The 18,370-nt window shown below is 36.0% G+C and overlaps 1 protein-coding gene across 1 annotated transcript in view; it reads left to right on the top strand.

Annotated features, from left to right (window-relative positions):
* Positions 1 to 18,370, top strand: part of PCLO (piccolo presynaptic cytomatrix protein) — a gene marked incomplete at its 5' end in the record, with an annotated part of 366,889 nt that overhangs the window by 153,178 nt on the left and 195,341 nt on the right. Inside the window, one exon of the mRNA XM_082755642.1 lies at positions 15,146 to 16,366. Within this exon, the coding sequence (XP_082611768.1) occupies positions 15,146 to 16,366 (1,221 nt within the window). The remainder of the gene's footprint in view (positions 1 to 15,145; positions 16,367 to 18,370) is intronic.

Below are 18,370 nucleotides of genomic sequence, written 5' to 3'. Positions count from 1 at the left end.
TTAAAATTTTTGTTAAACTCTTAGACTATTCCCTACTTGTGTTTTTGCTTGGACTTGTTAGATCAGTTCACTGGGTTTGTTGTGTTGAGTGGGTGAATCCTTTTACATAAAACCAGGAAAAAAAAACAACACAGTTCTCTCCCTGATTGTTTTTGGAGCAATCTATCCTGTCTTTACCTACATAGTATATGTCATAAAATATGACATATAATAATAATAATAATAATAAATTATTATTTATTATTTATAATAATAAATGCTGTTGCAGATATGACTTTGTTTTCCTACTGACATGATCAACATCCATGTTGCAATTCATTAAGTTATTGATAGCAATACTTTTCTTGTAAAGTCGTTTTTAACGAATGTTTTGGAAACGTTATATAGCATATTTATTGAAAAATCTCAGCTAATTAGTTTTGTAAGATGCAATGCACAATGATTTGCTGAACAAACACTCCATTAGAAAGAGAAAGCTGAAAAGAGCCAAAGAGTCTGTAGCTTCTGAGGTATCTACAATTTAAGTATTTACAGTTAACTATAACACATTTTAGTTGTTATGTACATTTTAAACTGTGATGGAAAAGTAGTTAATGAAGCATTAGCTTTTTTTGTTTTGTTTTGTTTTAGTGCCTGTGTAACGCTCTGAGGGAGGTAGTATAGAATAGGTCATTTGGAAGAGACCTACAGAGATCATCTAGTCCAACTGCCTGACCTCTTTGGTACTAACCAAAAGTTCAAGCATATTATCGAGGTCATTACCCAAATGCCCTTTGAACACTGACAGGCAAGGGGCATCAACCACCTCACTAGGAAGCCTGTTCCAGTTTGTGACCACCCTCACATTAATATAATTTTTCCTAATGTCCAGTCTGAACCTCCCTTGGAACAAGTTTGTGCTGTTGCCATGTATCATTGGTTCCCAGGGAGCAGAGACTGGCACCTCTCTCTCCATTTGCCCTCCTCAGGATACTGTGGAGGGCAATGAGGTTGCCTCTTAGCTTCCTTTTCTCCAAACTAGACTAGACCTTCAGCCTCTCCTCATAGAACGTACTTTTGTTGCCCTCCTCTGGATGCTTTAAGGTACCTTAACATCCTTTTCATATTGTGGAGTCCTGAACTGCCCACTGTATTCAAGGTGAGGCTGCACCAACATTAAATATAGTAGGAGAATCTCCTCTTTTGCCTGGCTGCCTATGATGTGTTTATTGCACCCCAAAATGACATTTGTCCTATTGGCTGCCAGGGCATGCTGCTGGCTCTTGTGGAGCCTGCTGTGCCAGCACCCCCATGTCTCTTTCTGCTGAGCTGCTCTCCAGCCACTCGTCTATGCCTTTGTCCAACATTATTCCATCCCAGTTGGAGCACCTGGCATATACATTTGTTGAACTTTTGATGAACTTTTGATACTGTTGATGATTACCCAGTACTGCAGTCTACCCTAGACCCCTCTCCAAGGCCTCTTGTCCCTCCAGGGAAGTCAACAGCACCTCCCAGTTTGGTATTATCAGTGAACTTGCAAAGGATGCTTTCCACTCCTGCATCCAGATCATTGATAAAAATATTGAGCAGACCTGTCCCCAGAACTGAGGTTGTGGAATGTCACCAGTGACCATCTGCCAGCCAGACGTAGTCCCATTCAGTACAACACTTTGAGCTTTGCTGTTCAAACAGTTCACCGGCATGGCGTAAATCTGGCCACTTAACAGTTGGACAGTTTGTCCTGAATGTTAGCTTGAGGGACAGTATCAAAGGCCTTGATAAAATCCAGAAAGATTACATCCATTGCCTTCCCTTAATCCAACAAGCAGGTACGCTTATCATAGAAAAAGATCAAATTACTAAGGTAGGATTTACCCTTCATGAACCCATGTTGACAATGCCCTGCAGTCAATGACAAATGCAGTGATAAAGTCAGTCGCTTCCACAGGTAGATGAAGTAAAATGTAGCTTAAAGTAGAAAATCATGAGATTGAAACACTTCTTGCATTCCATGCGAACTCTTCATTCAGTCAACTGATATTTTGTATCCTGCTGTTTTTCTAAAATCTAATATTTATTTAACATCTTGCCCAGCAAGACTCAAGAGAAAAGCAGATCATTGTTTCCACCTTTTTTTTTTTTTCTTTGCTATATTCTGGTTGCTTGAATGTCTGGGTTATGAATTATTTTTTTTTTCTCTATTTGAATTATTATTTTGCAACAAACGCCACAAGAATAAGATTACATGACGATACTCAATAGATACTTTATATTTTTTCTTAATTTTTTCAATACTTTTCAAAAATTTTTCCTAGTCTTAATATTTTCACTTTTAAAGCTGTAGCAGTCTGCTCTGGTCACTGAAGCTTGACAAGATGAGAAATGAGGGAAGTAGCAAAATCTTCACATTTACTCTTCACATTTTAGTAACTTCTCAATCAACCAACAGTAAAATCTCCTAAACCAGCTCCTGGTTGTGAATTGTGAATTGGTAATTTTGAGAATCTATCCAGGCATTTTGGGTTAACCCCTCACAGGCAGCTATGGAATGAAAAGTCAGTTGAAGTTTATGCCCTGTTTTTTTCTTACACTTTTAGTTAAAAGCTTTTGTGTTGGAGTTACTACTCTAACTGTATTTTAATTGTATTCAAAACAGAAAATATAAAATTCTCAATATATATATATATAAATATAAATTAAATATAAATATAAAAATACAGCAGTTAAAAGTAAAGCTTTTTAAAAAAAAAAAAAAAGAATCTGCTTAGATTTCTTTGCAGAATAATTAGAATGATTGTATCAAAGTCATCTTTAAATGAAAAGGAATATTTCTGAAATATTTAATATATATTAAATGCAAATTATTGGAGGACATTATTGTAACTGCTCTGATGTATAAAAATTCACTCGTGCATTCTAGAAAATGCTTTCAATTCTGCCTTTGAAGACAGATGTTAACTTTCCACTTCATTGCCTTGAGATGTTGTTTTGAAAAGAGCCCCATAAATGGTTCGTTTTGCACATGCACTGTATTAATATATAATATTCTAGTGTCAAAATCTTGGGAACTGATTATAGAGAATATAATATGGATATGGTTACTTTTGTTATGTTTTAGAATTAAATTTGAATTCCCTGTTCCTTACCTTTGGAGTTATGATCTCTGTAATATACTTTTCATGCATGTACATCTACAATTCCTGAGGAGGGGGGAAAGGTTATAAATAAAAGAGAAAAACATGGATATGCTCTGAAGAGGAATAAAAATGCTATAAAAAATCATTTTGATTAAGATTTTTACGTGGAAATGTGGAGGTGGTACCCAGGTAAAATCCTCACTTTAATTTAATCACCTGATTTTTTTGGTCTGAATTTGAACCGGCAAAGACTAAGAACACAGTTTGTCGCTTTTTTTTTTTTTTTTAATTAAAGATCTGTTAAAAAAAAAAAAAAAAAGCATTTGTTGTTGACTTGTCACCTAAATGGCTCTTCTGCTCTTCTCTTAATCAGCTTCTCTTCTTCTTTCCTCCTTAGATTTTTTTTTTTTTTTTTTTTTTTACTTCTGACTTTTCATCAAACAAATGAGAGCTATTGACTTTATGTCATTTTTATCCCCAGATGTTTGTTCTTGAGTTAATACAGTACCTATAATTAAATTAATCAGAAACTGACAATAGTATCACTCATCCTGGAAGACTGCATCATGTTATACTATCTATGATGTAAACAGGGTCTTTAGTAGAGTGTTTCAAGGGTTGAACAAATGCTTCAAGATTAATTAAAATTTAAAATTTGATTTTCAATGAGAAAATAAGATCAGTCTATTCAAAATAGCAGCACTACTTTTAGTAGATAGCTAATTGTAGTCTACATAGAAAATAAAGAAACAGAAGCTGACAACATATAAAAATTCAAATGAACATTTCCATTTTCTCTTAATTGTTATTAATATTATTTATTTATTTTTTAAATTATTTTTCTAGTAAGAAACACAAAGATCAGATTCTATCCAAGGTTTGGAGAGTTAAAGGGTTTGTTTGCTTTTTTAACATATTTTGGATTTAGGTATAAAGATAATGGTTTATTTTTAAAAGTACAGATGTATTATTGTTCATAGAATGAAAAGAGTAATTAACCTTCCAACACAGTACCATTTTATAACTAAAAATTGTAATACAGACATTATAGCATCAAATACCCTTTTAAAACGTGGTAGAAGGGAGATTATGCTTTTGAGGGAAAAGTTAAGCTTCCATTTGGTTTCTTCTGACACTATGTGAATAATACAATATTGATCAGCATGTAAAATTTTTGATTCATTTGAGTGTAAGATTTTTTATTTACCCTTGTTGTGAAAAATGCATCTTAGTGCAATTTCTGTATAGGTGTGGAGGGATTGTCTGTCTTCTCATCAAGGAGAAATCATCTTAACTTGCTAAGTAATTGTGAAATTATTATTAATGCAGAGGTAACATAGGTCTTCCAAAAGGATTCTTTATTCTTTTGGAGACTGTGATGAGAACTGAAAGACCAACCTAGGACTGCAAGAGGGATCATTTTGGCGGGGGGGGGGGGGACGACACTTTAATTTTTGTTAACTGTTCAGATACTTTTGTCACTTTATAACCACTAAAGTAACACTGTGTGTGTGTTGAAAAATGTACAAGGATGTACTTCAGAAGATTAAAATAAATAATAATTAAAGTAGCATTCCAAGAGTTGGAAGCATTTGGCATTTTTGTTCAGATATAGTTGAGGGTTCTTTATTGAAATATATTAAATCTTAAAGAAATCGATATTTCTGTATAAATAAATAAATAAATAAATAAATAAATAAATCATTACTTTAAAATGCTCTGTTTTATGAATGACCCCACCTGGAGCCCTGCGATTAGCCCAGAGGCCCCAGCACAAGAAGGACATGGACAAGTCCTACAGGGAGCGGCTGAGGGAGCTGGGTTTGTTCAGCCTGGAGAAAAGGAGGCTCAGGGGCGACCTTATCACTCTTTATAAGTATATTAACGGAGGCTGTAGCGAGGGGGTTGGTCTATTCTCCCACGTGCCTGGTGACAGGACGAGGGGGAACGGGCTAAGTTGCGCCAGGGATGTTTTAGTTTGGATATTAGGAAGAACTTCTTTACTGAGAAGGTTTTGAGGCATTGAAATGGGCTGCCCAGGGAAGTGGTGGAGTCACCATCCCTGGAAGTCTTTAAAAGACGTTTAGATGTAGAGCTTAGGGATATGGTTTAGTGGAGGACTGGTTAGTGTTAGGTCAGAGGTTGGACTCAATGATCTTGAGGTCTCTTCCAACCTAGACAATTCTGTGATTCTGTGATATTAGAACAAGTCCACAGGAATATGAATGAATATGATCAAGGAGCTGGTGCACCTCTTATGAAGACAGGCTGGGGAGTTGGGGTTGTTCAACCTGGAGAAGAGAAGGCTCTGGGGAGATCTTCTAGCGACCTTCCCATACCTAAAGAGGACCTACAGAAAAGCTGGGGAGGGACTCTTTGTCAGGAAATGTAGTGGTAGGACAAGGCAGAATGGCTTTACACTGAAAGAGGGTAGATTTAGATTAGATATAAGGAAGAAGTTCTTTACTCTGAGGGTGCTGAGGCACTGGAACAGGTTGCCCAGAGAAGCTGTGGATGCCCCATCCCTGGAAGTGTTCAAGGCCAGGTTAGAGGGGACTTGGAGCAACCTGGTCTAGTAAGAGGTGTCCCTGCCTGTGGCAGGGGGTTGGAACTGGGTGATCTTTAAGGTCCCTTCCACAAACATTCTGATTCTATGATTACAGTTTAGCAGTTAAAGCCTGTCTTTTCCTCTTACATTTGATACTTATGTTGAGAGTTGGTACATAAATTTTGAGAAGACTTTACATTGGTTTAGATTATTTGGACTATATAGTATGGATTATAATTGTATTCATGCTATCTCTTGAAAGTAAACTCAAGCTTATTATGTGTGATTGTTGAAGTGCATAATATTTATTTGCACATTAAAAACATCTCATTTCATCCATATTGTAGCATTACAGTATGTTAAGCTTTTGAGCAGATTGCAAGCACATTTCTGTAAAAAATATTGAGAAGTAATTTCAATGGATATTGGTCTGAAGTTTTCCGAGAAAAAATGTTTTATTTTAATTCTTCACGTACATACTTGGTAGTTGCCAAATTATATAAATGCACAGCATGCTCTTCTTTTCTGAGTTAGTTACAATGCTTGACAGAATTATCTTGCTGACTAAGTGACATATTCCCTTTTAAGACAATCTTTTAACATTTTCCATTGTGTGGCTATACAAGGGCAAAATTTTAGGCAGTCGAGTGCAAAGTAAAATCAATAATCAAGAACAATTATTATTATTAAAATGTCTACCACAGTCTTGAGATATAATCAGCATAAATCTCCAAAGAAGCAGAAAAGCCAAGATATTTAAAAAGTTGTTTTTCCCCTTTTCCCCCTGTACCTCACCTTTTCCTTTGCCTTTCCCTAGACTTTAGACTTTGTTGCCTCACAGTTTGAGAATTTGCCTCTTATCGGTGAAAGTGGCAACACCCTAATTGTTATTCTGACCCACATGTTGAAAAGCCAGGCAGTGCTGTTGCAGGGCTAGTTACAAGCAGAGAAAACAAATGGCAGCTGTAATTCCATTTCTGTGCTCTGCTGTCTCTTCACATAGCACTTTTCATGTCTTAAAGTGGGGAGGTCAGTTTTCACTTCCTCAGTTTGGGTGTTTAGGAGGGAAGTCCATTGGGAAGAGCTCAAGAAGTCACTGGAAAATGTATGTGTATCACAAAGTTATGACCATTCTGTGGAGATGTAAAAGTACAATATCAATTTTCTTTACTTGCTTTATTACCTTTTTATTGTCATGACAGCTGTAAATATATCCAGCAAATGGTTATATGCAACTTCCTACTGTATTTGTAGTTAATGATTAATATAATTTTCCAAAGCCGGGTAAATGATTTTCCTTCATTTCTGATGGACTTTTGCTCCTCTTACTTGAGAATATTGCACGTTTCCTTGACCACGAATTATTATCCAGTCTTTTCATTTGTTTGTTTCTTTGTCTTTCCCCTTCATTTTCAAAACCTCCAGGCACCTAAAGGATTCATGTATCAGTGACATGAGAAGAACAAATACTAGATGTAGATCAGCACTAAATGATAGTAAACTCAATAAGTGATGAAACATTAAAAAAAAAAAAAAAAAAAAAAAGTGATGAAAGATATCACACATGGTGTTGTTCTGGTTAGAGAACTAAAAAATGGAAGTCAGTGAAAGTATCCTCAGGTATTTAGAGCTTTTGAAAACTGGACGATATATTTAGGTATCAGATTACAGAACACTTATGTATCAGATTAAAGGACCTTTCATAGGGCTATCAATGTAAGAACGGTTATTCTTTGCACTTTAGTGTAGGCCATCAGCACACCTCAAAATCATGCTTGAAGTGAAGTTTATTTAGAGCATAGTTTGCTCCAGGCTCTTTCCCTGCTCGGGAATAGGTACAGCTGTCAGCTCTCCAGTGGTGTTCATATCTGCAGATAATGTCTCAGAGACTAGAGGGGGAATTTTGGTAGCCCGGGTCAAAACTTCAGTTCCTAGTTAAGTGTTAAAAGTTAGGTGAGATTAGTCTGGATGGAGCTAGGAATCTAAAAAAAACTTCCATTCCTTAATTTATTTCCATCCTCCTCCATAGCATTTCACTTGGAGCATTGATCTGCCACTTACACTTAATGTCTTTTTAAAAAAAGACTGCTCATGCAATGATACAGTAATCATGAGAAAAAGGAAGACATCTATCAAGCTGTCTCAGCAGTGATTATTGTTTATGCAAAGTGTATTGCTGAAATGAACTACACGCCAGTTTTGTGATTATCTGGTTTGAAAGAGCAAAAAAAATGCAAAACAGTGACTTTTCAGAATAATGATGTCTATCATTTTTCACTGTATGTCTATGGGGATGACCAAAATAAAAATGATTTTACAAAGAATGGCTGAGGTGTTTGTTAATATGAACCATTAAGGTTCAGATTAAAAGGTTGTATTTGTAGCTTATCATCAAATACAGCTTCCTAGATGTGCTAAAGATACAGTGAGCAGTAGGCACTCTGAGACATCAGAATAGTCCTTTTTACTACAGAATTCCTGTCATCTCGTTTGATATCTGAGTCCCAGTTTGAGATGAATAACCATATTCCTCTAGACCCTTCAAAAAGGTCTAAATTGACCATAGGACAGAATAGACTGCAGTCTCTTCAGGGCATGGAATTGTTTGTTGTTTTAGTGCCATCTGTAGCACTAGACATTTTGTCAGTTCAGGACAAATAACAACAGTAATGGAATGGGAATACTCACGCTCTTTGCTGACCCATTGTGAGAGGAATTGTTATTCAGTTTCTAGAAGGTATACAAAATACATATATACTTTGAGACTGTTATAATAAAGAGTACAAAAGGCATTCATATTAGGGCTACTCAGCATCTACATATAGCTGAAAAAGATAATGATAACCTGACAACTGTAAAGCTCTGAAGTGACATAGTTTCTAAATGAAACAATAAGATATTGAAAACTCACTTTTAAAATTATTACTTCAGATACTAACACAACCTCAGATTTTTGGTCTGTATAATCTAAATGGAATAATTACAATTATACTACTAAAGCAAGCTAAGAGTAATATAAACAGGATATATACTGCTGTTTAATTAATCCATGGCAGCATGTTCATTGTCATGCGTGCAAGTAAATGTAAATTATTTTAGTCAGTTAGTTGGCAATCTCCTTAAAAGTAACTGTGAAAAAGAATGTCACTGCAACAACTGCATACTGACTGGTGATCAGATATGTGCAGAAATATATATGTAAATGTTATTACCTTCTTATCCTAGTAGTAAATACTAAATCACCAGTGTTTTTCTTGAGTGGAAAATGAGATATCAAAGTAATGTTGAAAACATATGCTGGGATGGATTTTGTGGATTGGAAGACTGCTTAATATAAAGGTGGTATTCCCATTAATGTGGTGAAACAAGAGGCTCTCTACATCTGCTATTAATGCATATTCTGTTGTAAAATGTTGTTTTCAAAATTACCTATAAGGCTCAAAAGCCAAAAAGAAAATGAAAAAGAAATCAAGTTCATGTTGTTTGGCTTCTTGGTTTCTGAACATTTATTATCCAAGCTAAAGAAATCAACAATAGGATGCATGTTTTCATTAATCTTTTATGTACACAGAAAATCAAGAGGATATGTATTGATCTCATTATTATAGGAAAGACTTTTTTAACCTTCCCTTGATAAAAAACATTGACTATTAATAGGCTTTCCTAAACTGAACTTTATAGATTCAGTAATTTGAACGTTCAACCCATAGACTTACAGGGTATCATTTCATGTGAATTAGAGGTTAGCTCTGCAATGAATTTGTGTTGTGGTAGCACCTGGATAATAATCTTTGATTATTATCATGACAGACACTGCAAGTATGATATGTAATTATCTAAAGGCGTTACAATTGCAACATATTTTCCTTGCATGGTTGTAAAGAAGGTTTATATTGCATTTCAAATCATGTTTTTTGGACTTGTATTATTATTCAGAATTTCTCAAAGTATACATACAGCTTAATCATCCCAACCCCACTGAACTACTACTTGAGACTCTTCGATTGATTTCTTTGGCCTTTGAATGAAGCTCATATTCACTTTGTTGTTTTGCTTTGTTTTCTTTTCCTTCATTGGAGTTGGGTTTGCCACGATAACAAAAGAAGAGATCACCAGAGGCATTAAAATGCTTGATAGAAATTTCTCTGTATAAGACTGAGGATGAAGGCCATTTATTCCTTTGATTTGGGCAACATCACCCCTACAGCAAACCTGCCAATACAAAGAAGGATTGTCATCTTGTCAATGTCAAAGAAGTTGTCATCTGGTTATAAAAGTGCATGGGGAAAAAATAAATAAATAAAAAACACCATAGGAAAATGCAGGTAGATTCAGAGTGAAAACAAGTATGGTAATGGTCCCCCCTCCACCAAAAAGAGCAGTTATTTTTTCAACATCTTTGCTTCTTTTGCATCTATGATGATGTATACAATAGGGATACCTTTTTGTGCATTGCTTGCATAATACTAAGCCTTGAAGGGCCTTCAGCAAAATAGCTAAAAGCAAATTAAAGGATACACAGGCATTATACACATAAAAATTCTCATTATCAAATTTGATTACTAAAATTAAAATTTGCAAACAGAGCAGTTCCTAGAAAGAAAAAGAATGAGCTTTTCCTGAAGGTGCTAGGATGTATCTTGAAGTATAAGGGCATATGCATTTCAGAATTGTCATCACTTGAAGAAGTAGGTCATCTTTGTGTTGTTGTAATCTGTATTTCATCTGCTCAAAATAAAATGGAATATTTAACAGTCCCCACCCTATTAAATCTGAGGAGCAGGTAAATCCTGACATATAGGAAAAACACTGGCTCTTTGTACTTCTCTGGTAATTTGCAGCAGTGTTTGCAACTCTCTTGCAAGTGTTAACATTTGGTGGGGGATAAAAAAGAAGGGATCGTTAGTAATAACAAATCAGCTGACAACGTACCAAGAGTACTTTTAATTTTTTACTGGAGATGAAGCAAAATCTTAGGGCGTTAGAAATAACTGTCTGATTGTTCTACCTTTCTTCCACAGAATAATTATTTCAACATCCAAGATATGTCTATTCAGAAAGTCAGAGTCCCTGGAGGCTTCTGTTAGTAAGCAAGGATACAAATTTGAATAGAAAATGTTAAGGATGGGGAAAAACAAAAAAAGAGGGTCCAAGCAGTGGTTGCACATCATTACTGAATTTAAAGACTCCGGAGCAGTTTGGGGAATAAATAGGCAATATCCAGTTTACTGGTCAAGGCCAATGTGTCTTCTTCTATATCCTTATGTTCTCATTTATCACTCTACTTTAAATAACTAAAGTAGCTAAAATGTAAAGAATTTAGGGTCATTTTTCTCCACAGGAGATCTTTTTTCCTACCTGGCAATTTACTCATCTGTCTTAATTTGACAAATTAATGGTGTCACAGATTCAGTTATTTTTCTGGTATTCCAGGTGTGTTGAGCATGTAATGGTTTAATTTTTACTTGTAAAATAAATGATACTTTCAAAAGCAAAAAGTTATATGATACAGGCTTATTCTAGTAAATACGTATTGACTTTTAGCATGTGGCCCTTTTCTTTGTCACAAGGATCAATTCAATTATCTTTCAAATTATTTTATAAAACTTTGTAAACATTTGAGTTGTACTAATAGAGCTGTAGTTACCAGGAGCAGTTCTTAAAATAAATAAGAGCAGATATGAGTTATATATGGGTTAGCTGTGTGTCAGTTGGTTTGGATGGATTATATATATCTTACAGTTATATTTAGTACATGGTTTTCCATAAAGATTCTGTTTGATAATGTGATTACATTAGGTAGTGAAAGCTAACATAATTTATTTTTTCACAGATGTGCTTCATCCTTTCTTATGTTCCTATATTAATTTTATTATTTTCCTTTACTAAGAGCAGTGAGGAGGAAGAATTAGGAAGGGATAAAGGTATGCTCCAACCATGACAAAGACATTAATTATTTGGCCTCCAAATGAAACTAAAACATTTTACTTCAGAGGTAAATTTAGAGATGTTCTGTGGAAAGTGTTTATTTTCACCTTAACAAATACATTAGGTACTTTGAGTTACTTTCAGTTAGTTTACCAATTGGTGTTTGCCAGGAGAGGGTAATCTATCCATCAACATACTGCAATGAAAAATCCTTGAACGACAGAGAGAAGGAGTAGTAGACCTATTGTTTTCAACTTGAACTCCTCTGGCATTGTGGCATTTTCAAAAGCAAAGGAACTGAAATGCTTGAGCCTTTGCATGACACTTTAAAAAATAAACAGTTGCAATGAATGTTAGATGTATGAACTTTTCACGATGGCATTTGTTTATTATAAAACCAAATGAGGAGGACATTGTAACACAGCTTCTTTGTACTGTCCAGCAATAAGAGTTTGTTTGGAAAACACAGTGGGAGAGCCACAGACTTAGAATATTAAAGCACATTGATATTGGTTGTGATACCAAGGATAATGTCTACTGCCAATTCAGGAACCAAGGAGTGTGAATAATTCTGTAAAGAACTACAATTTATCTAGTGAAGACTGCTGAAGAAAGATTATGTCCATTTCCCAAGTCCTAATAAATTTGGGTTGACAGGCTAACTGAAAAGATAGCCTAAGGTAAAACTAGCATTCAGGGCATGAGGTTAACTGAGGAAAAGTTGAGTCTTAAACTGAGGCATATGACTTCATGGTACAAAATTCAATTTACAGAGAACCATTCTGACAGTGAATTAGGAGCTAGAGGGCTGGTGATATAAGATTTGTATAGGTTATTTTGTGATCAAATATCTTCATGATTATAAAAAGATTGCATTTTAAAACACATAGCTTGAGAGATGTATTTTCCATGCCTACATAGCAACCCTAAGAAAAAAAAGAAAAAGAAAAAAAGAAGTGATAATTAGATACAAATATAACAAAAGTCCAAGAGGACAATGGCAAGATTCATTAAATCACTGTGTATCTAGACAATTCCAGGTCATTTCACTAGCACCACTTACATCAGTATGGCAGGAAGGCAAGATTAGAACTTCCATCTCTTGACAAGGTTTAGCACAATTTGCCAATTCACTCATCATCAACTGCCTTTGCTCATATTTATTACTGTTACTTTCATTTTTAAGAGACTTGTTCTATGATGTCTTCAGCACTACTGTGTGTGAATCTAAGAAGGGGCATGTGTATGAGCAATGGAGGCTCACAGTTGCAGAGGTACTAAGTGCTACCTTACCAACAAAGCTAGAAGAAGTGATGAGTCAAATGCGGATGTGTACAAAAGGTACAAGCATAGAGACCCTACAGAAGAGATGTATTACCAGGAAATAAATGGAAGCAATGTCATGCAGAAATGGAAATATGAGAAGAACTTGTGCATTTAATGTACAAAGTAGCATGTTCATTAAATATATATGTAGTAAGTATGTGAAATGGAGCAAACTCTTGACCCATGGATTATTTCATGGTAGAAGACAATTATTATTATTATTTATTATTTTTTAATGAAGTAAAAGATAGTTAAGGCTAGCTTCTGAGAAGCTTAACAACATTTGAGTATTATTCCCATGTTCTGTACTGAAATAAGCTCTATTGACATAAGTAGTAATGGTAACATTTCTGCCTACTTTTTGAAAGAATTTATTGGTCTTTTTGAATCTACAATAACTTTAAAATAAAAATGAACTGTCATAATTATCTAGTCAGCTTTGTGTAGTAGCCTTTTCAGTCTTTCTGAGAACAGAATCAAAAAATACTATGAAATTGTTTCTTTATTCTGTGTTCTATTTATAATAAAAAATATCTAGTATATTTAGAATTCCTGATAGTACTACTATCATAATTTTTGTGGATTTAAGGCCAAATTAGTTTCCAGATGTATTAATTCCATTTTTAGGTTATAAAACATAATTCACAGCATAGTTATGTTTTCCAGTATTGATTTCTAATTTCTAAACAGGCCACACCAAAAAGAAAGGAAGCTATAGTTAAAAAAAATAATAAATAAATAAAATAAATAGATAAATAAAATCCAGGGAAATCCCTAACGGGAGTATTTTCAAGGAAGATAATTTTTATTTTGCACATTCTTCACAAATGAAGCTGTTTTTATTCCTATTTCCTAATTAATGCTTTCCAGGCAGATTACAGGTAGTAGCATTTTAAGGGTTAATCTCCTTTGGAGGGTTATATTTTAATGTTTTAGTGTTTTTTCTACAGAAAAAAAAAAAATAATAATAAATAAATCTAATAGTCTTATACAGATCTGCATTCAGTTAGGAATTGCAAAAGGTATAGTAACTATTAGGGCCTTGACTGCATTTAGAGACAGACAATTCAGTGAATAAACTCCATTTATTGGGACAACATTGCCAAATGTTTTTTCATAAATATGTATTTGTGTCAAGTAACAGGACTCACTAATTTGATCATTTTCTATAGAAGTAGAAAATTAATACATAAGGCAATTGTTAGTTGACCTGAATGATAGTGAGTGCCATCATGCAATCTTCTACCCGACATTAATTTCTTCAAATAAAAACATTTTATACATTAAATAGACTTTAGCTGCACTTCAACAAAACTAGCCTACCTACCCAATGTTGTTAGATTTTATCTCACATTCAATTGTCATTTCATCTGCAATTCTTGTCATTTACATTTAACTTGTTAGCATAATCTTTTTTATCTTTTTTTTCCCCTGTTTTTTTTTTTTTTGTTGTTGTTGTTGTTTGTTTGTTTGTTTTGTTTTGTTTTTCCAAAGGGGTAGCACAATACTAGTTGTTCGGTTAGTTAGTTTTCTGTATTTAAAATGTCTTTTTGCTGTTCTAAAGAAACTGTACCCCAAGCCCCACTGGAAACTGTCTCATGTAGTGGCTAGGCAACTGGCAATAAGATCTTTTGTAGTCTTGTCCTTGTCTTCCTGATTTTCTTTGAAGAAGAGTAAAAAACAGTATTCAGCAGAGATTAAGTAGTAAAGAGAGCAAACATATACTTTCTTTGGGGTTACTAACTTAACCAGTGATACATACACACAAATTCAAGAGAGGAACATAATTTATGAAGAAAAATACAAAGGTCCATGAATCCCAGTTCATCTTCTTTTACTCAGACTTACGAAATTAGAGGCAGATTTTGGCAGATTATAGTCTTCAGGAAAAAAAAAAAAAAAAAAAAAGGTTTTAGGAATACATAAGCAAACTTTGTACATAAAGGTCATCAATACTTAGGGACAATGTAATTATTACATTTCACAATCTATTTTTCTTTTTGTTCAGCCAGGCTTTCTGGAACATGACATACTTCATTTTTATTTTTTTTAAAAAGGTATTGTGGATCATCCTGCAGGAGCAGCAGACAAAGAAAATGCCTGTTCAGTGCTCATAGGATAGAGCTTACAAGTATTTTAATGGCAACTGTACCAGCTGAAAACACAACGTGATTTTACTGTTAAGTTTTCAAATAAGTAACTTCATATGTTTGTTGTATCACAGGTACAGGAATGGCTGTGCTTAAACTGCCAGACCCAAAGGGCAATGTCAGGACAACTTGGAGATATGGGCAAGGTGCCACTTCCAAAACCAGGCCCTTCACAACCAGTATCCAAACCACCTGCAACTCCTCAAAAACAGCCTGTGCCTGCCGTCTCACATTCCCCTCAGAAGACTTCCACACCGCCTACTCCAGCAGCCGCAAAACCTAAAGAAGAACCAGGCGTTCAGAAGGAAGTTCCAAAGCTTCAGCAGGGGAGGTTGGAAAAAACATCATCAGATGATAAAATCCAGCAAGGAATTCAAAAAGAAGATGCAAAACTTAAGCAGAGCAAACTTTTCAAGACACCCTCAGCTGATAAAATACGTGTCTCTCAGAAGGAAGACCCCAGACTCCAGCAAACAAAACTGACAAAGACACCCTCATCTGATAAAATTTTACATGGAGTTCAAAAGGAGGATACAAAATTTCAAGAGGCAAAACTGGCAAAAACATCTTCAGCAGATAAAATTTTGCATGGAGTTCAGAAGGAAGACATAAAAATTCAAGAAGCAAAATTGGCAAAGTTACCCTCAGCTGACAAAATTTTACATGGAATTCAGAAGGAAGACCCAAAACTCCAACAGATGAAAATGGCAAAGGCACTATCAGCTGACAAAATCCAACCTTCAGCTCAGAAGGAAGATGCACAACTTCAGGAGGTGAAATTGTCCAAGGCTGTTTCAGCTGATAAAATTCAACATGGAATTCAGAAAGAAGATCCAAATCTTCAACATGTGAAAATTGCAAAAGCTTCTTCAGTGGAGAAAATCCAACAGGAAGCTCAAAAAGAAGAATCAAAACTTCAGCAAGAAAAGCTGTCAAAGACACTTTCAGCAGATAAAATTCCTGCAACAGTAAGTTCAGATCAAAAGAAAACTTTAAGCAAATTTGAAGAAGATAAAAAACCTCTGCTCCCAGAAAAGAAGGCACCACATTCAGAGGACAAAAAAGAGCAAATTATAGCTGAGGCAAAAGACCATGTTGCTGTACATAAAGGAGAAGTTGAAGCACCTTGTGAGGAACTGTATGCAAAGAAACAAGAGGAAGCTAAGAAAGAGGGTTTGACAACTGGGATTACCCAAATGGTTTTGAAAGCTGAAAAAGCTGAGGAAGAAGAAACTCCCGTTCAAATGTCACGTGTGCTAAGATCTGGCCATGTGGAAACAGTGAGAGAAAAAATGGTAAGTGGCTTTTTCCCCCTCCTTTTCTTTCTTCCTCCTTTCCTCCCTCCCTTTTTGCTACAATTTAGAATCTGATTCTGATGGACTTAGTATCTTCCTTCCCTCCCTGTATCTTTATTGTTATTCTCTGTACAAGATGATTCTTAATGATAAAATCAATGACTCCTGTTTGATAAGAGTTACTTACCAGTTAGTTCTATTGTTTAAGTGCAACTTTCAAATAGTTCTGGCATGATTTTCCGTTTAAATAATTAAGCATTTGAAAGTAAATCAAAGTTTCTGTTCAAACAGTTTTCAAATACTTCTGATTTATTTACCTGCTTCCATGGACTCTCAAGGCTTTGGAGTTTAATTGTTGAAGTGGGAACATTTTCATTGTTCTTAATCACAAAAGCAAATGAGATGTGACGGTAAAAGGTGCTGTTTTTCACTACCAAAGTATAATTATAGAATCGTAGAATGGTTTGGATCAGAATGGAACTTAAAGGTCATCTAGTTCCAAACTCCCTTCCATGGGCAGGGACATATTCCACTAGATGAGGTTGCTTATCCAGCCTGATGGGCCAGATCTAGTGCAGTGCTCTGCAGAGGAAGGGAGGTTGGGCACTCTACTGCAAGCTGTGCCAGGCCAGCCAGGCTCAGGGCCAGGCAACTATTTCTGCCTTCTTTTATTTAGCAATACAGGCATGATCAGCAAGCCCACAACAGTCAGTTTGCTGTAAAGCAGGAGGTATTTCGTAAGAGAAATGCATTCTTCAAAATGAAATGATTTCAAAACAGCCCAGTACTATTGTATGTATCAAAACCAGTCTGGTTTGTCACTAGGTCCTTCAAAGGTCCTCTTGCAGTGATTTCAGCATGTTCTCTTCTGTCCCGTCTGGAAAAGACCAGCATCCTGATTTCTGGAGAGCTGCTGTCATTCGTACTCACCGTCTCACCTGAGCTCTTGCCTGCCATTCTTGTGGCAAACCTCAGTCAACACGACTTTGCAGGGGCTCTTTAGACCACTTGACATTAAAGAATGTAAAGAGAATCATATAATGGTTTGGGTTGGAAGGGACCTTAAAGATCACCCAGTTCCAACCCCCTGCCACAGGCAGGGACACCTCTTACTAAACCAGGTTGCTCCAAGTCCCCTCTAACCTGGCCTTGAACACTTCCAGGGATGGGGCATCCACAGCTTCTCTGGGCAACCTGTTCCAGTGCCTCAGCACCCTCAGAGTAAAGAACTTCTTCCTTATATCTAATCTAAATCTACCCTCTTTCAGTGTAAAGCCATTCTGCCTTGTCCTACCACTACATTTCCTGACAAAGAGTCCCTCCCCAGCTTTTCTGTAGGTCCTCTTTAGGTATGGGAAGGTCGCTAGAAGATCTCCCCAGAGCCTTCTCTTCTCCAGGTTGAACAACCCCAACTCCCCAGCCTGTCTTCATAAGAGGTGCACCAGCTCCTTGATCACCTTCATGGCCCTCCTGTAGACTCTTTCCAGCAGGTTCATGACCTTCTTGTGCTGGACCCCCTGAGCTGAATTATATTCAGCATTCCACGTGGGGTCATATGAGAGCCAACCAGAGGGGGAAAATAAACTCCCTCGGCCACTCTGCTTTTGATGCAGCCCAGGATACAGTTGTCTTTCTGGGCTGCAAGCTCACATTGCCAGTTTATGTTGAGCTTCTCATCCACCAGCACCCCCAGGCCCTTCTCCTCAAGGCTGATTTCAATCCATTCTCCACACAACCTGTATTTATATTTGGGATTGCACTGTTCCAGGTGCAGAGCCTTGCACTTAGTCTTGTTGGCAAGGTTTGCATGGACCCAACTCTCAGGCCTCTCCAGGTCCGTCTGAATGGCATTCCTTCCTCCAGCATGTCGAGTGCAACACTTTGCTTGGTGTTGTCTTCCGACTAGTTCACAGCACATTCAATCCCACTGTCCAAGTCTCCAACAAAGCTGTTAAATAATGCTAGTCCCAATAATAAACATTTGAGGAATATATTGTGATTTCT

Source organism: Aythya marila (genome assembly GCF_965140915.1).
Source record: "Aythya marila genome assembly, chromosome: 1".
Classification (NCBI taxonomy): Eukaryota; Metazoa; Chordata; class Aves; order Anseriformes; family Anatidae; genus Aythya; species Aythya marila.
The sequence above is the reverse complement of the archived record's forward strand: the minus strand, read 5'-3'. Positions and strand labels throughout refer to the sequence as shown.